Consider the following 13,011-nt stretch of genomic DNA (forward strand, 5'->3'; position numbering starts at 1 on the left):
CCCCAAAGAAAGGTGCCTCACACTGCCCCACAGGGGCCTGGGAGGCACCCCCTGGTCAGCCCCAGAGGCACCATTCGCCTGCGGAGCCTGTAGCCAGGGCTGCTGCAGCAAACAGCTGTGTAAGCCTTAGGGTGGCAGAGATACAAGAGGGCAGCAGAGGAGGGAGGGAAGGAAAGAGGGACAGAGGCCATTGTTGTCCGTGACATCCCTGACCATCATTTAAGGTACTCCAGGGTGCCACGGCACGCTGGTTGAAAACCACTGATTTAGGTGCTCCCAGGCCTATTTTGTACCTGTTGCTTCTAGCAGAGTCTTTTGTATTATGGCTGTTGCCTTGTATGGTAGGGCAGCAATTTATACACATTTAACTTATGCACATTCAGCTTTATGTGCGTGGCAAAAAAAAACAACGTAAAAAATTGGAAAGGGGGCCAGAGTTCCAGGAAAAATGACTTTGACAACCCCACTGGCATTGAGCCCGATGTATTTTGACTATATGCCATTTTGGCTTTAGGCGCAATCCCCAGAATGTAACCCCTACATAATTTGCCATCAATTTATTAATTGCCTTCTGCACAATTGTCTTAAGGCAATATACAATAAAAACAGCAACATTTCTTAAGGGTAGGCTAGCATGAAAATCCAGAGAATGGTGGACAAACAAGCACGCTCAGAAAGGGACACCACCCTTGTAGAACTTGCAGTTTGCTAAACAAATAAACAAAAAGTCTTGTAAAACTCTTTTTTTGGCCAACGTTCATCACAAATGTAAAAGTCCACAATTGGAGTCTTTGGATAGCTTTCATCACTGCAAGTATTACAGCTAATAGCAGCAATGAGTGCCTCTCATGTGTCTTCATGGATTTTTGCCCAAGGCAGAGGTTTGACTTTCACAAACCTTTCAGTTAGAATTCTGTCTGAGGAAATGAAACAGGGTGTGGGACAGAGTTGAAGATGGCTGGTTGTATATTGCCATTTATTAAGAGAAAGTACAGTGAACAGAAAGGTGTGCCACACCTATGTGTTCTCTGATCATTGCTCTTTGGTAGTTCTCTTTAGTAGGAAATAAGTTCTGTATAAATCTTTAGACTGTGTCCCAACAGTAAACACAAAACTGCTTTTACTTTCAGCAAGCATTCTATAGAAAACTTCTCCTTTAAGGAGGATTATTCTCAAATCTCATTGACTTCTAGTTTCAGATTTATCATGCTGTGTTACTGACTTGTAAGCATAAAGTACCCACCTGTTCAGAAACTCAGTTATATTTATAGCACAGGACAATGGTATTGTAATTCCCAACTACTATAGAAAATCTGTTTAGCAATTACCGTATTTTTCGCTCTATAACACGCACTCAACCATAACACGCACGTAGTTTTTAGAGGAGGAAAATCCGTAGGCATGCCACCCGTAGGCATTCCCTCCATAACACGCACAGACATTTCCCCTTACTTTTTAGGAGGAAAAAAGTGAGTGTTATGGTGCAAAAAAATACGGTATTTAGTTCTTTCCCCTCTTTTACAAAAAGTAATTTAATTTCATTTCTAATTTAAAGTTACATTTCACAAAAAATACCAACATAAGAATTCCTCATCAGTTCAGTCCAGTAGGAATGTCAAATGCCTTCTTCTTCTTCTTCTTCTTCTTCTTCTTCTTCTTCTTATTTTATTAAAAGACTATCAGTGAAGTGTTCTCAGATTTCATTAATTAGAGAAAAGAACTGTTCAATATTAGTCAAATGTCAGATCCTAGGCTTATTATTGTGCTGTCTCTGCCAAAGCACATGGAGACAAGCCTCCCACCCTGTCTTCCTGGGCGATTCAGGGCACTTGTGTGGTGAGTGTCACAGCCTGCACTGAGAGCGTGGTCTGGGGAGCTGTCTAAGTGGTGGCTGGAACTGATGCAGCAAGTTTTACTGGATGATGCGTCTGAAGGGACGTGAAACTCACCACAAGGATGCCACTCCTCATAGCAAACAGTGACATAGCAAACAGTTGTGGCTGGAGACAACCGAGGGTTCATTTTGCTGTTTTCTCTCTCATAATAACAAGTGCAGAAACAGTATTCCACGTTCTTACAATATACCTTAAAGTGCAAAACCAAAAGCCTTAAAACAGCTGCTTTATTTATTTATTTAGGAGTATTTCTACCCCACCTTTTAACTGAAGTTCTTGTAGCAGCTTACAATATCTCTAAAACACAATAAAATAAACAGTAATACAACAGTCAGGGCAAAGGTCAGTTCCCCATTCCTTTGTTTCAGCACATGCCATTCTGCAGCTGAATCTTCTGGCTGTTGAAGCAGCTGTAAGTTTGCCCCATGTGACTTCTTCACTAGGTGGGTGCTCTTTATGTCCCTCACAGCCCCAGGCTTCATGGAGGTGCTATAGGTGTACACTATACAGGAGGTGCTGGGTGGAGCAAAGATGTCACATGCCTTCTTGCTGAACCCTAGTGCATAAATCAACATAAGGTTTGGTGTTTTGACATACACAGGAGCTTGAGCCTCCCTTGGCAGCTGTCTGTGCCTCTGTAGGGAGAGTTGCCTGCCCTACAGCTTTGAAAGCTACTAGTAATGAGTATAGATGTACTGTTTATCAGATAGGTTATTAAACTAAAGCAGGTTATGGCAAGTTACAACACAGTAGGTATATTGTCAGTGGCACGCTATGCCTCTGATACCCACAAAACACAATCAGTTTAAGGGTTTGGCAACCCAGATATTAAAAAAATGAGTACTTTCCTCCTCCTATATGTGAATTAGAAAAGTCACTCTTAGCTCAGTTGTGGAGCTGCTTCTTTGAAACTGGGGCCTTCTGTGTTCAGTTGCTGGCATCTCCAGTTAAAAGGATCAGGTAGAGGGTTATAAGAGAAGCAGAAGTTACTGCTGCAGATCTGTATACACTGTAGTGCCCTAGAGAGTTTGGTCTGGTATAAGGCAAATTTCCTATGATCAGTTAAAAAACAACTGAAAATACTGTCCCTCACACACAGTCTTGAGACAGCTGTGCTAACATTGGTGAGGGTTTCCTTAGTCTTGTTTGCAAATCTCTTTTAGTTCCTTTTCAAATAGTATTTTAAATTTATGAGGACTAGTTAATTCCTTAATTAGCATGAATGTGTCTATAGTTCACGCTGAAGATATTCTGAGGTCATTCAGTACAGTGATACCTCTAGTTATGAACTTAATTCATTCCAGAGGTCCGTTCTTAACCTGAAACTGTTCTTAACTAGAGGCGTGCTTTCTGTAATGGGGCCTCCTGCTGCTGCTACACCGCCGGCACACGATTTCCGTTCTCATCCTGGGGCAAAGTTCTCAACTCAAGGTAACTCTTCCAGGTTAGCAGACTTTGTAACCTGAGGCGTTTGTAACTCGAGGTACCACTATAGTATCTATAATGCCGCATGGACAGCTCACATTGTCCTCTGTTGTTTATCTCTCACTTTATTTTCAACTACTGTTGCAGTATTTTTTTAAGCATGCAGTTTGTTGAAGGTAGGCATGTTGGTTGCTTGGATGTAAACTGATGCAGTGACAGATCCAGGAAATCATGATTCAGTTTTCAAGTTGGTTACAAAGAGAGAGGTGTTTTTTTTTTCTTGGAAAGGAGACTCAGATTAAAGGTGTATATCTTTTGTTCTTATTTAGTTTCCATGATACTTCCTCATAGCATACGTTCTCTAATATGCTCTCATTTCACCCTTTCTGAAACCACAATAAAAGTTAAAATCTTCATAGTATATCAATGAGCCCTCTATAAATTATTTTAGGTTACAGCATCAACACTCAAATATAAATTATTTTAGGTTACAGCATCAACACTCAAACCAGCTGAATGGTGAACTTGCATAATTTTGAGGACAAATGGTTCAACAATGTATGGTACGTCACTGCAATGTCATAGCTTACAGAAACGATATGATTGGAAGACAGACAAAGTTGGGAACAATTTGAGAAACTTTGTTCTCCTTTTATTAATTAATTTAAAAGTATTTAAAGCCTTTTCTGTGTTGTCAGTACAGATCAGTAACATACACACAGACACCCTACTCACACTGAGTGTGGGTGTGGAGAGGGAAAGTTAACAACTCTTCAGTGTGATAGGCTTGTTTGAATTTGTACCGTATGTAGCTGTATCCAGGCCACTTAGTAACATTACAAATTGAACATCACTCTGTGTAAACAGCATGGTATTTCCTAATTAGAATATAAGTGTGCATTTCTGATGGTCTCATTTCATTTGCAGAAATGATCAAAAGGTTAGTTTACTTTTGCTTATTAGGAAAGGTTTTTTTTTAAAAAAATACTTAGAATAAAATTGAGGGAGAACATAATGGATACTTATAAAATGGTGTGGTGTAGAAAGTGAGGAGGGATAAATCACCCAGTCTTATCATGCAGTAACATGTGATAAATTGAACCCAGATTTGAGATTCTAAGGTTCTTAAAATGAGCACTGAACTGAACATGCTTTCATTGTAACTTGAATTGACGATGGTTGTACACACCAAAAGAGAGGGAGGATACACATAATCTCATATCTTAGTGCCTTAAATCCTAATTTGGCTGTACTGTACTGCAAAACAGCACATGGGTGTTTCCTGCTGAAGCTGACGGGAAAATGTGAAAAAGATGTCAGTATGCCACTGATTAACTACATGCTGGCAGTTAAGAGCAGGGGTTGGCTATCACTGTTGCATATTAAGTCTAGGAGAAATGCCTTGGAAAATGATTTCTGCCCTAAATCATGATTTGCCTATAGTTTGATCTTATACATGCAGCAGTTTGAAATGGCAGAATCTTCAGGTTGTAGAATGAACTGTGCTACTTAAGGTAACGTTTTAAATCTACTTCCGCATCTCTTCATTTTTTCCTCTCCCTTCCCATTACCCCCGTAAGTAAAAAAACTCATGAGGGGAAAATGTTTTAGCTCTGTTTCTGAGGAGTGAACTAGTTTTCTGTTTGCAGGGAGTCTTTCATTCCATGAAGTATTCGAAAATGTCTTCTGCTTGTACTCTGGAGTGGTGCAATTCATACCACCATTTCAAGAGCCTACCACCTCACTCTTCTATGCTGAATTAATTAGGATCTAGACTACATTAATTAGGAGGCAAGTTAGTGTCTGGAAAATACCACATGCGCAAGACTTTCAGGTTTGTGAGTCTGTGTGCAGATGGGGAAAGTATTAACTGCAATATCATGGAACAGGCTGTTGAAGCATGCCTTGCTGGGGAAGCAGCCAGACCCATTAAGACCTACCCAGCTATCTAATCTTGCATACTGTGGATGCTGCTGTTCCACATTCTTAAAAAAGAAAGCACACTAAAATATGATGTAAACAAGAGGCTTGGCCAGTGATCTGAAGTATTCTGAAGGGGTAACAGTAGAAATCAAAGCATAAAGCAGCATTCTGTTCTTTGATTGTTAAAGCAGAAAATATTTTCCCCTGAAATCTCTTGTAACTTTAGGTATTATTCTCAGTATTAATTAATTCCACGGCCTCAGTATCTGTTCAGCATTCTTATCAGCCTCCAGAGTCTTCTCTTACAGCAGTTTTCACAGTAAAAATCTTAATGTGTTCCTGCACTGGTTCCTAAAGTCTTGCATATGTAGCTCTGGCTTGACTGCAAAAATCATTTTAAAAGTTATTTGCAAAGACTGCTCTCTGTCTCAAGATAGGTTGCATGTTGCACTAGGTTATGTTATTCCTGTGTACATTTAATTCAATAGGAATGACTGTGCACTGCATATGAACAGCCCCTGAATCTGTGAACAACCTCTGAGGCCCTTCTCTGTCTGCTTCCTCCACAAGAGCTGAGGAGGGTAGCAAGGAGAGAAGAGACCTTTTCTATGGACTTTCTGTTTGTGGAATGCTCTCCCCAGGGAGGCTTGCCTGACACCTTCATCACATATATTTAGGTGCCAGGAGATAACATTTCTATTCTCCCAAGCCTTTAACTAATTAAGCAATATATGGCTTTTTAAACTGCATTTGTGGAAGGGGTGATTGTTTTGTTTGTTGTTATGCATTTTTGTGTTTTTATACTGTAACCCTTCTGTGATCCTCGGATGAAGGTTGGTATATAAGTTTATATAGTAGTCAACATTATCATCTGTGCAATTACATTGATTCCAGTAGTACCCTTCTGGCTCACAAGAGAGCCTGACCTTTTAAAATGGTGTTGCAATAATGTTTGGAGGCTCCACTAAGTTTTACCTCCATTCTAAAGCTTGAAGAACATGTTATCATACTTACTGTTTTCGGCTCAAAGGGGCTGGGGATAATTTGCCCTAGGACACTAGGTGTTTAAAAACCCACTCAAAGCTATGTTACCCGTCATTGTAAGAAGAGTAATTTTTTTCTGACTGTGAACCAGACCACAGTGATCTGGTTCAGCTGTACTGCTAAGCCATGGCTTAGCATTAATGAGAATGAGTCACAGCAGCCTTTGGTTCCTGTGCTTTCCTCTGCTCTTCTTGTCTGTATGAGTTGCAGCAGCGGAATTGGTCTGTGGGGCCCTTTCCATTCACCTAAATAAATGTGACTATGTCTGAAAATATGAGGGGAGCGCAGAGTGAGTTAGTTAATAACATGTGTTATCTTATCATGAGACTCCAGATCTTCTGGTGGGATGTTTTGTTTCGTTTTCAAAAAGGTGTCATACAAAGCTTTTGTCAATTGGCTTACTGAGAAGGAAAATCTGCACATAATATTCTATCTAGTCAAAGCATTTAATAGAATCTAAGGAGTTTAAATTGAACAGTGAGATAGATAAATTAAAATTGTGAGCCTCAGAAATAAATGGCATGCACAGAGTACCTCTGCCTCTCCAATAAGATATCTGTTTGTATTTAATAAGATGAGTTCACAGCAGTAACTTCATTTTGAAGTATAAATACATTGGATTTTATCCATTGCCAGTCCAGCTTAGAGGAGACCCATGACTAATTTAGGCTCATCAATTGCAGTGGGTCTGTTCTGAGTTGGACTAGCACTGGCTACAACCACATGATATATGGAATCACTGCTAACATCAGGTGATTGGCAGGTCAGGAACCCCACCCATCTGTCAAATTTGACCTGACTGGTAGGGTGATACCGATCTAGCAAGCTAGAAAAGGTTCGCCACTCCTGCTGTAGGCTATTAGGCCTGGGAGAGAAATATGCTCAGGCGGCAACAGTTGCATCTTCCTGTAATTTCTTAGTTGTCTGTATTGCAAATTTCTTGCCAAGTGCCATTGTGGTGAAAACAATGGGCTGTACTTAATGCATATGTTCAGTTGTCATAATAGTGGTGCTATTATTGCTTTTGAATTGAGAACTTTGACAGGACACTCAGAGAATGCTAGACCTGTTGGCTAAGCTGCTGACTTCTGTGCTACACCCAGGGATAGCTATTGCCTTATTTTTGACACTTCCCTTAGCACCTTATTTTTGTGTGTTTGTCTAGGGAATGAATGTATGCCTATTGGAACATACACTATCTGTAATAGGGGAAAGGGCATAAACCTATTCTTAAGCACAACTTGAAATGTTCTAAGTATATGCTTCATTCTATTATGTGACTGATGTAATGCTTTAAGACAATTTTTCTGGACACTGATTTGACTAGTCTTTGTACAACACTGATCTGCAGCTAGTTTTTGTGAGAGATTAAAAGATAGTAGGTCAGGCTTGTTTCCCCCACTCCTCATGAACTCAACAAATTTCATTCCTAGAGCTCTCTGTTAGCAATCACTTCCTTAATACATCCTGCAGACAACTGGGGTGGGGGGCAAAGTGTTGCTCTTCCAAGGTCTGGATTTGGCCCTGCAGCCTCTGTTGCTATTTCTAATGCAAGGTAACATTAGAAACAAAAATGCTGATTGAAACTGGCTAGTGTTAGCTTATAAAGAGCTGCATGAATAGTTACTTGTATTAGGTAAAGAAGATGTTCAGGTGGGGAACTTTTGTAAATTAGTGATAACATGCAATAGGTTGCTAATACCTGTATAGGTGAGATGGCATTCCAGTAACCATTGTGGGATTCACTTGCAAGGTTGGGATATTATATTAGACTTTAATTTGTGATTTTCTCTTTATTTTCAACAGCGAAACCATTTACTCAGCTGGTGAAAGAAATGCAGCTTCATCGAGATGACTTTGAAATCATAAAAGTAATTGGGAGAGGTGCATTTGGTGAGGTAAGATGCCATTGGAGCTCAGTTTTAGATACATTGTCTATTGTAAGTTTTTGGTAAATACACTGCATGCTTTACTTTCAAACTGTTTCTCTTTTAACTATTTCTAGTTCATTGGACTAAGTGAACTCCAAACCACAAAAGCTTATGGCACAATAAAATAGCTTGGTTTTAAGGTGCTTCAGGAATCTTTATTGTATTTGCTAAATTAAACCAATTCCCCCACCCTTTTAGAATATTTAACTCTATAGCTGCCATAGCCTAGGGGTGAACAGTTCATACATATAGGACTGAATCCAGTTGGGTCCTTCATTTTGTGGAAGAGCTTTTGATCCAATGGAGGCCTCCACTAACGGAAGAGGAGAAAATACAGCTTTCACTGATTTTCCTTGCAACCCTAAAAATCTGCTCCAGAGAGTTGAAAGACAGCATGTGCAAGAAGGAGAAATTGGCAAAAAAATCCCTCCCCTCCACTTCTAGATCAATGATGCTTCCATGACATTATTGGGTAGAACCCATAATGTGATGGAATTCCGGCTAGCCTAGCAAGAGGCAAAAGGTTTGTAGTGGCTAGTGATCTGAATTGTAAAAGTGCACAGGAAAAAATGTTAGCTTTTATTGATGGGGATATAGTGTGAAAAATGTAGACAATTGTTTGTTAATTATTTTCTATTGAGGCCTGATTTTTGAAATCACATCTAAAGATAGTAGCTAAATTAGCAAAGTGACGGTAAAGAAACATAACGCATAATGTTTAGTCTTGAAGATAGCATTCTGTTAAATCCAAGGGAATGTATGCTTCCATGATAAATGGGAGTGGAATAAATGTTTTAAGAGCCTTCTCAGTCATATACAATACTGTGAGATTTATTTTGGTAAAAGGGCTATCTCGGTGTCTGGGCAAGTACTTCTGCCTTCTCAGGCAGCACTTAACTAATTGTACTGGATCCCGGGAGAATGTTGCATGCTGAAAAGAGTTCAGGGTGTTCTTTGGATTCATCAGCAGAATCTGGCTGCAACTGCATAATCCCTTTAGGTTCTTCCTAGGCTTGTGTATGTGAACTGGGAGTTCTCATTTCCTACCCCCTTCCCAATAGCAACTCATTACAATGCACCAGAAGCTGGTTTTGAAGGTTGCTGGAGCTACCACTTGCTAGGGAAACATGCGGAGCTGCTTCTGAACTAACAAGGGCATTGCTCGTGCAACTGGATCTCTTGCATTGATATTATATTTCCATGGGAGATTTAATCATTGACCTGCCTCAGCATCCTTGATTTCTGGAAACACAAGCTGAACGGAAAGAGAATTGAAAATTGTATATCAGTGGTATTTCCAGTCCTAGACCCTGAACTGGAAGTCTAGCCTTTGGTTAATAGCCTTCGTTTATTGCATGGTATTGGTTCCCCAACAAATCAGGTCTTTAATTTATAAAGGGTCATTTCCAGTCCTCGGGAACACTTAGGAGGCTGCCTTATACTGAATCAGACTCACTAGTCCATCCAGCTCAGTCCTGTCTTTACTGATTGGTTCTTCAGGGTTTCAGACAGGGACCCTCTCCTCCCCAACCTGAAGAGGCTGGGGATTGAACCCGAGGCCCCCTGCATGCAAGACAGATGCTCTATCACTGAGCTACACGTCTACGCTTCTAGCGGTTTGTAGGAGAGACCATTATACTCTTCAGAGTATACTCTGCGTCAGTAGTCTAGGAATTTTATTTTTTGATTCCCTCTATAGCATTTTGCAAATTTAGAACAGATTAGCTAACCTGCAGTGGCACTGTTCTAAATAAGCTATTACTATGTCTTTTAATTCAGACCATTACATTGTATTTTTGTTAGATAAAAAGTTTACATAATCCTCAGAGTGGGAAGCTCAAGCCTTTGTTTAGAAACCATTGATTACAGCACTATTGAATTAATAAAAATGGCATTTTGGGTTGTGGAATGATGTTGCTTAATATGGTGTGGCTAAGCAGCATGCATGTTCTCCCATCCCAACAGTCATATTTGCTGTGATGATTCTATTGATGTTGCTTTGGTGTTCTCCACATCAAAGTGCAAAGGACAGGTGCATGTCTTGTAAATATGCAGGACTGTTAAAGGCCCAGGTGCATGCTCATTGCATGTTTAGGAAAAGGTATAGGTAATGATGTGCTGCTTTGTCTTCTGATTGGTCAACAAGGGAATGCTTTCTTTCTGCCATGTGGATGAAGAGTGGCTGTGTTTACCTAAATTTAGGTGCTATAGTGTTTTAGAATGGGCCCCTCTGGGTCATCTGTAGAAGGTGACATGTGTGGTGCTGTGTTTTGGAAAAGAGACTAGATAAAGGAGAAAATATTAAGAAGAGACCACAGTTACCTATACTATCAAGGTATTTTATTTCTGCTTACAATTGCATGGTCTATTTTTATAATGCAGTATGTAGAATGTGTCCTGGAAAGAGGATTTTCTTCAAATTCATTTAAATAGGAACCCATCAATGAAGCAATCGGTCAGTTTTTTGCTCCTGATGTTGCTGTCTGTTCTAATTTGGTGGAGTTCCTGTATCCTATTTTAGAGCTTTACCAGCTCCTGGCTTGTATATGGTGTATGTGTTTGTCTATCATATAGCATTTGCAACAGAATATGTTCTTTTTCTCCTTGTGTTTTCTATCAGTGGCTTCCGATTTGGGGAAAGGAACAGAGAAAAACATCCTGTTATTCTACATTTCTGTTGTTTCCATTAATTAATTAATTAATTAATTGAGTGATTACCTATTTTATTATTATTGATGATAAGATTTTTAAAATAGCAGAACATTTAGTTTTGATTTACCTTCCCTAACCCGGGGCGGGGGGGGGGACAGTTCTCCAACTGATCCCTCTCCTTGATTGGAAGAGGTTTTGCATTGTAACTCTGCACTTAAGTTCTGTCCACAAACCCAGGAAGATGGGTTTTCTTGCTGTACTTTAATCTTTAATCTGGAAAGCTGTCTTAACATCTATAATCCATGGAATCTTAAATAGTTTTAGTTTATTAGAAATTTATTCAGCCTGAGAAGTATTTTAAGGATTCCTTCAAATATAGTACATACAAGTTAGATATATTCTGAAATGCAGTAGAACAGTAAAGCATGTTTGTGAAAATGCTCAGACCAGCTTTAGACTATGCAAGTGCTAGTTTACATTATATAGCTTTTCTTAATTAAATAACCTTGTTCAAAAAGGCTGAAGATTAATATGTATTAATATGATAAGCATTTAAAGAAAAGGTTAGTGTACCCATGTTGGCTTTTTCAGTTGCTTAATGTCACACACCCCCAAGAAATATTCCAGAAGAATTCTTTATATAAATAAGCCACTGAGGCTAATTTTAGGTTTATTGGTGTTCATTATTTCATGGTAAAGGCAAACAAATTCATTATATTAAAACAAAGAATCATGCAGCAGCTCAAATACATAAGGTAGAATTCAGTGTAACAAAGGTCATTCCTTCAGTGAAAGCATTTCTGCTTGCCTAACAGAGCAATTTCCTCCTTCATCTCTCTGCACACTATTCTGGGGCAGTGTTCGAAATTAGCAGGGCACCAGGTGCACTTTGCTCCTAAAGATTTTCCATTTGTGAGCACCTCAAAAAGTCTGGGTGCCTTTTTTTTGCGTTTGGCTGGCACTCAAGGATTAATGAAATGTATGTGCTTTGAAGCCTTGAAGTATATGTTAAGGATAGATAATATGTTAAGGCGTTTAACAATAAAGAGTAGAGTGTTTTGAAAACTTAAGTATGGTACCAGTATTTTTATTGTAAATGCAAAATTAAACATGTACAGTGGTGCCTCGCAAGACGAACGCCTCACAAAACGAAAAACTCGCAAGACGAAAGAGTTTTCCGTTTTTGAGTCGTTCCGCAAGAGGAATTTCCCTATGGGCTTGCTTCGCAAGAAGAAAGCCCATAGGGAAATCTCCGGGGACCTCTTTTAAAATGCTGGCGGTCGGGAGCAAAGACTTTCGCCCACCACCGGCCTTCAGAAGCGGTCCTGGACCTCTTCTGAAGGCCGGCGGGGGGCAAAAGTCTTTGCTCCCCCCCGCCTGCCTTCCCGGGACAGCGGAGACTTCTCCGCTGTCCCGGGCGATCTTAAAATGCTGGCGGGCGGCAGCGAAGCCTTCGCTGCCGCCCGCCAGCATTTTAAAATCGCCCCGGGACAGCGGAGGCTTCGCTGCTGCCCGCCAGCATTTTAAAATTGCCCCGGGACAGCGGAGGCTTCGCTGCTGCCCGCCAGCATTTTAAAATTGCCCCGGGACAGCGGGGGCTTTTAAAATGCTGGCGGTCGGCAGCAAAGCCCTCCTGTCCCCGGAGCTTGCGGGGCGGGAGGTGGGGAGAAGGGCTTTTCTTCCCACCGCCAGCCTTCAGAACAGCCTTCTGAAGGCTGGCGGTGGGAAGAAAAGCCCTTGTCCCCCGTCCCCCCAGCCTTCAGATGAGGTCGGGGGACAGACTGTCCCCGGACCTGGTCTGAAGGCGGTTTCCATAGGAACGCATTGATTGATTTTCAGTGCATTCCTATGGGAAACTGTGCTTCACAAGAAGAAAAACTCGCAAGAAGAAAAAACTTGCGGAACGAATTAATTTCGTCTTGCGAGGCACCACTGTATTAACAATTTAGGCTACAAATATGATATTAAAAATGTATCACTTTTGTGAATTGCATATTAATCCATGCTTACTATAATAATAAATAAAAAGTGTTGTGCCCCCCTCCCGGCTACTAGACATTCTGTTTTGGTGCCCACCACCCAGGTCCCAGAAGCCATTTGGCAACTAGCTTTTCTACTCCAGTTTCTGACACTGTTCTGGG

At 40.5% G+C, this 13,011-nt stretch overlaps 1 protein-coding gene across 7 annotated transcripts in view; it reads left to right on the forward strand.

The window, feature by feature from the left end:
• CDC42BPB (CDC42 binding protein kinase beta) overlaps window positions 1-13,011 on the forward strand; it is a 96,442-nt gene that overhangs the window by 16,703 nt on the left and 66,728 nt on the right. For all 7 annotated transcript variants that reach the window (XM_083516704.1, XM_083516706.1, XM_083516707.1 and 4 more), the window contains exon 2: window positions 8,094-8,185. In XM_083516704.1, coding sequence (XP_083372830.1) covers window positions 8,094-8,185 — 92 coding nt within the window. The remainder of the gene's footprint in view (window positions 1-8,093; window positions 8,186-13,011) is intronic.

The sequence above is a fragment of the Podarcis liolepis genome (genome assembly GCF_965112155.1).
Source record: "Podarcis liolepis genome assembly, chromosome: 1".
Taxonomy (NCBI): domain Eukaryota; kingdom Metazoa; phylum Chordata; class Lepidosauria; order Squamata; family Lacertidae; genus Podarcis; species Podarcis liolepis.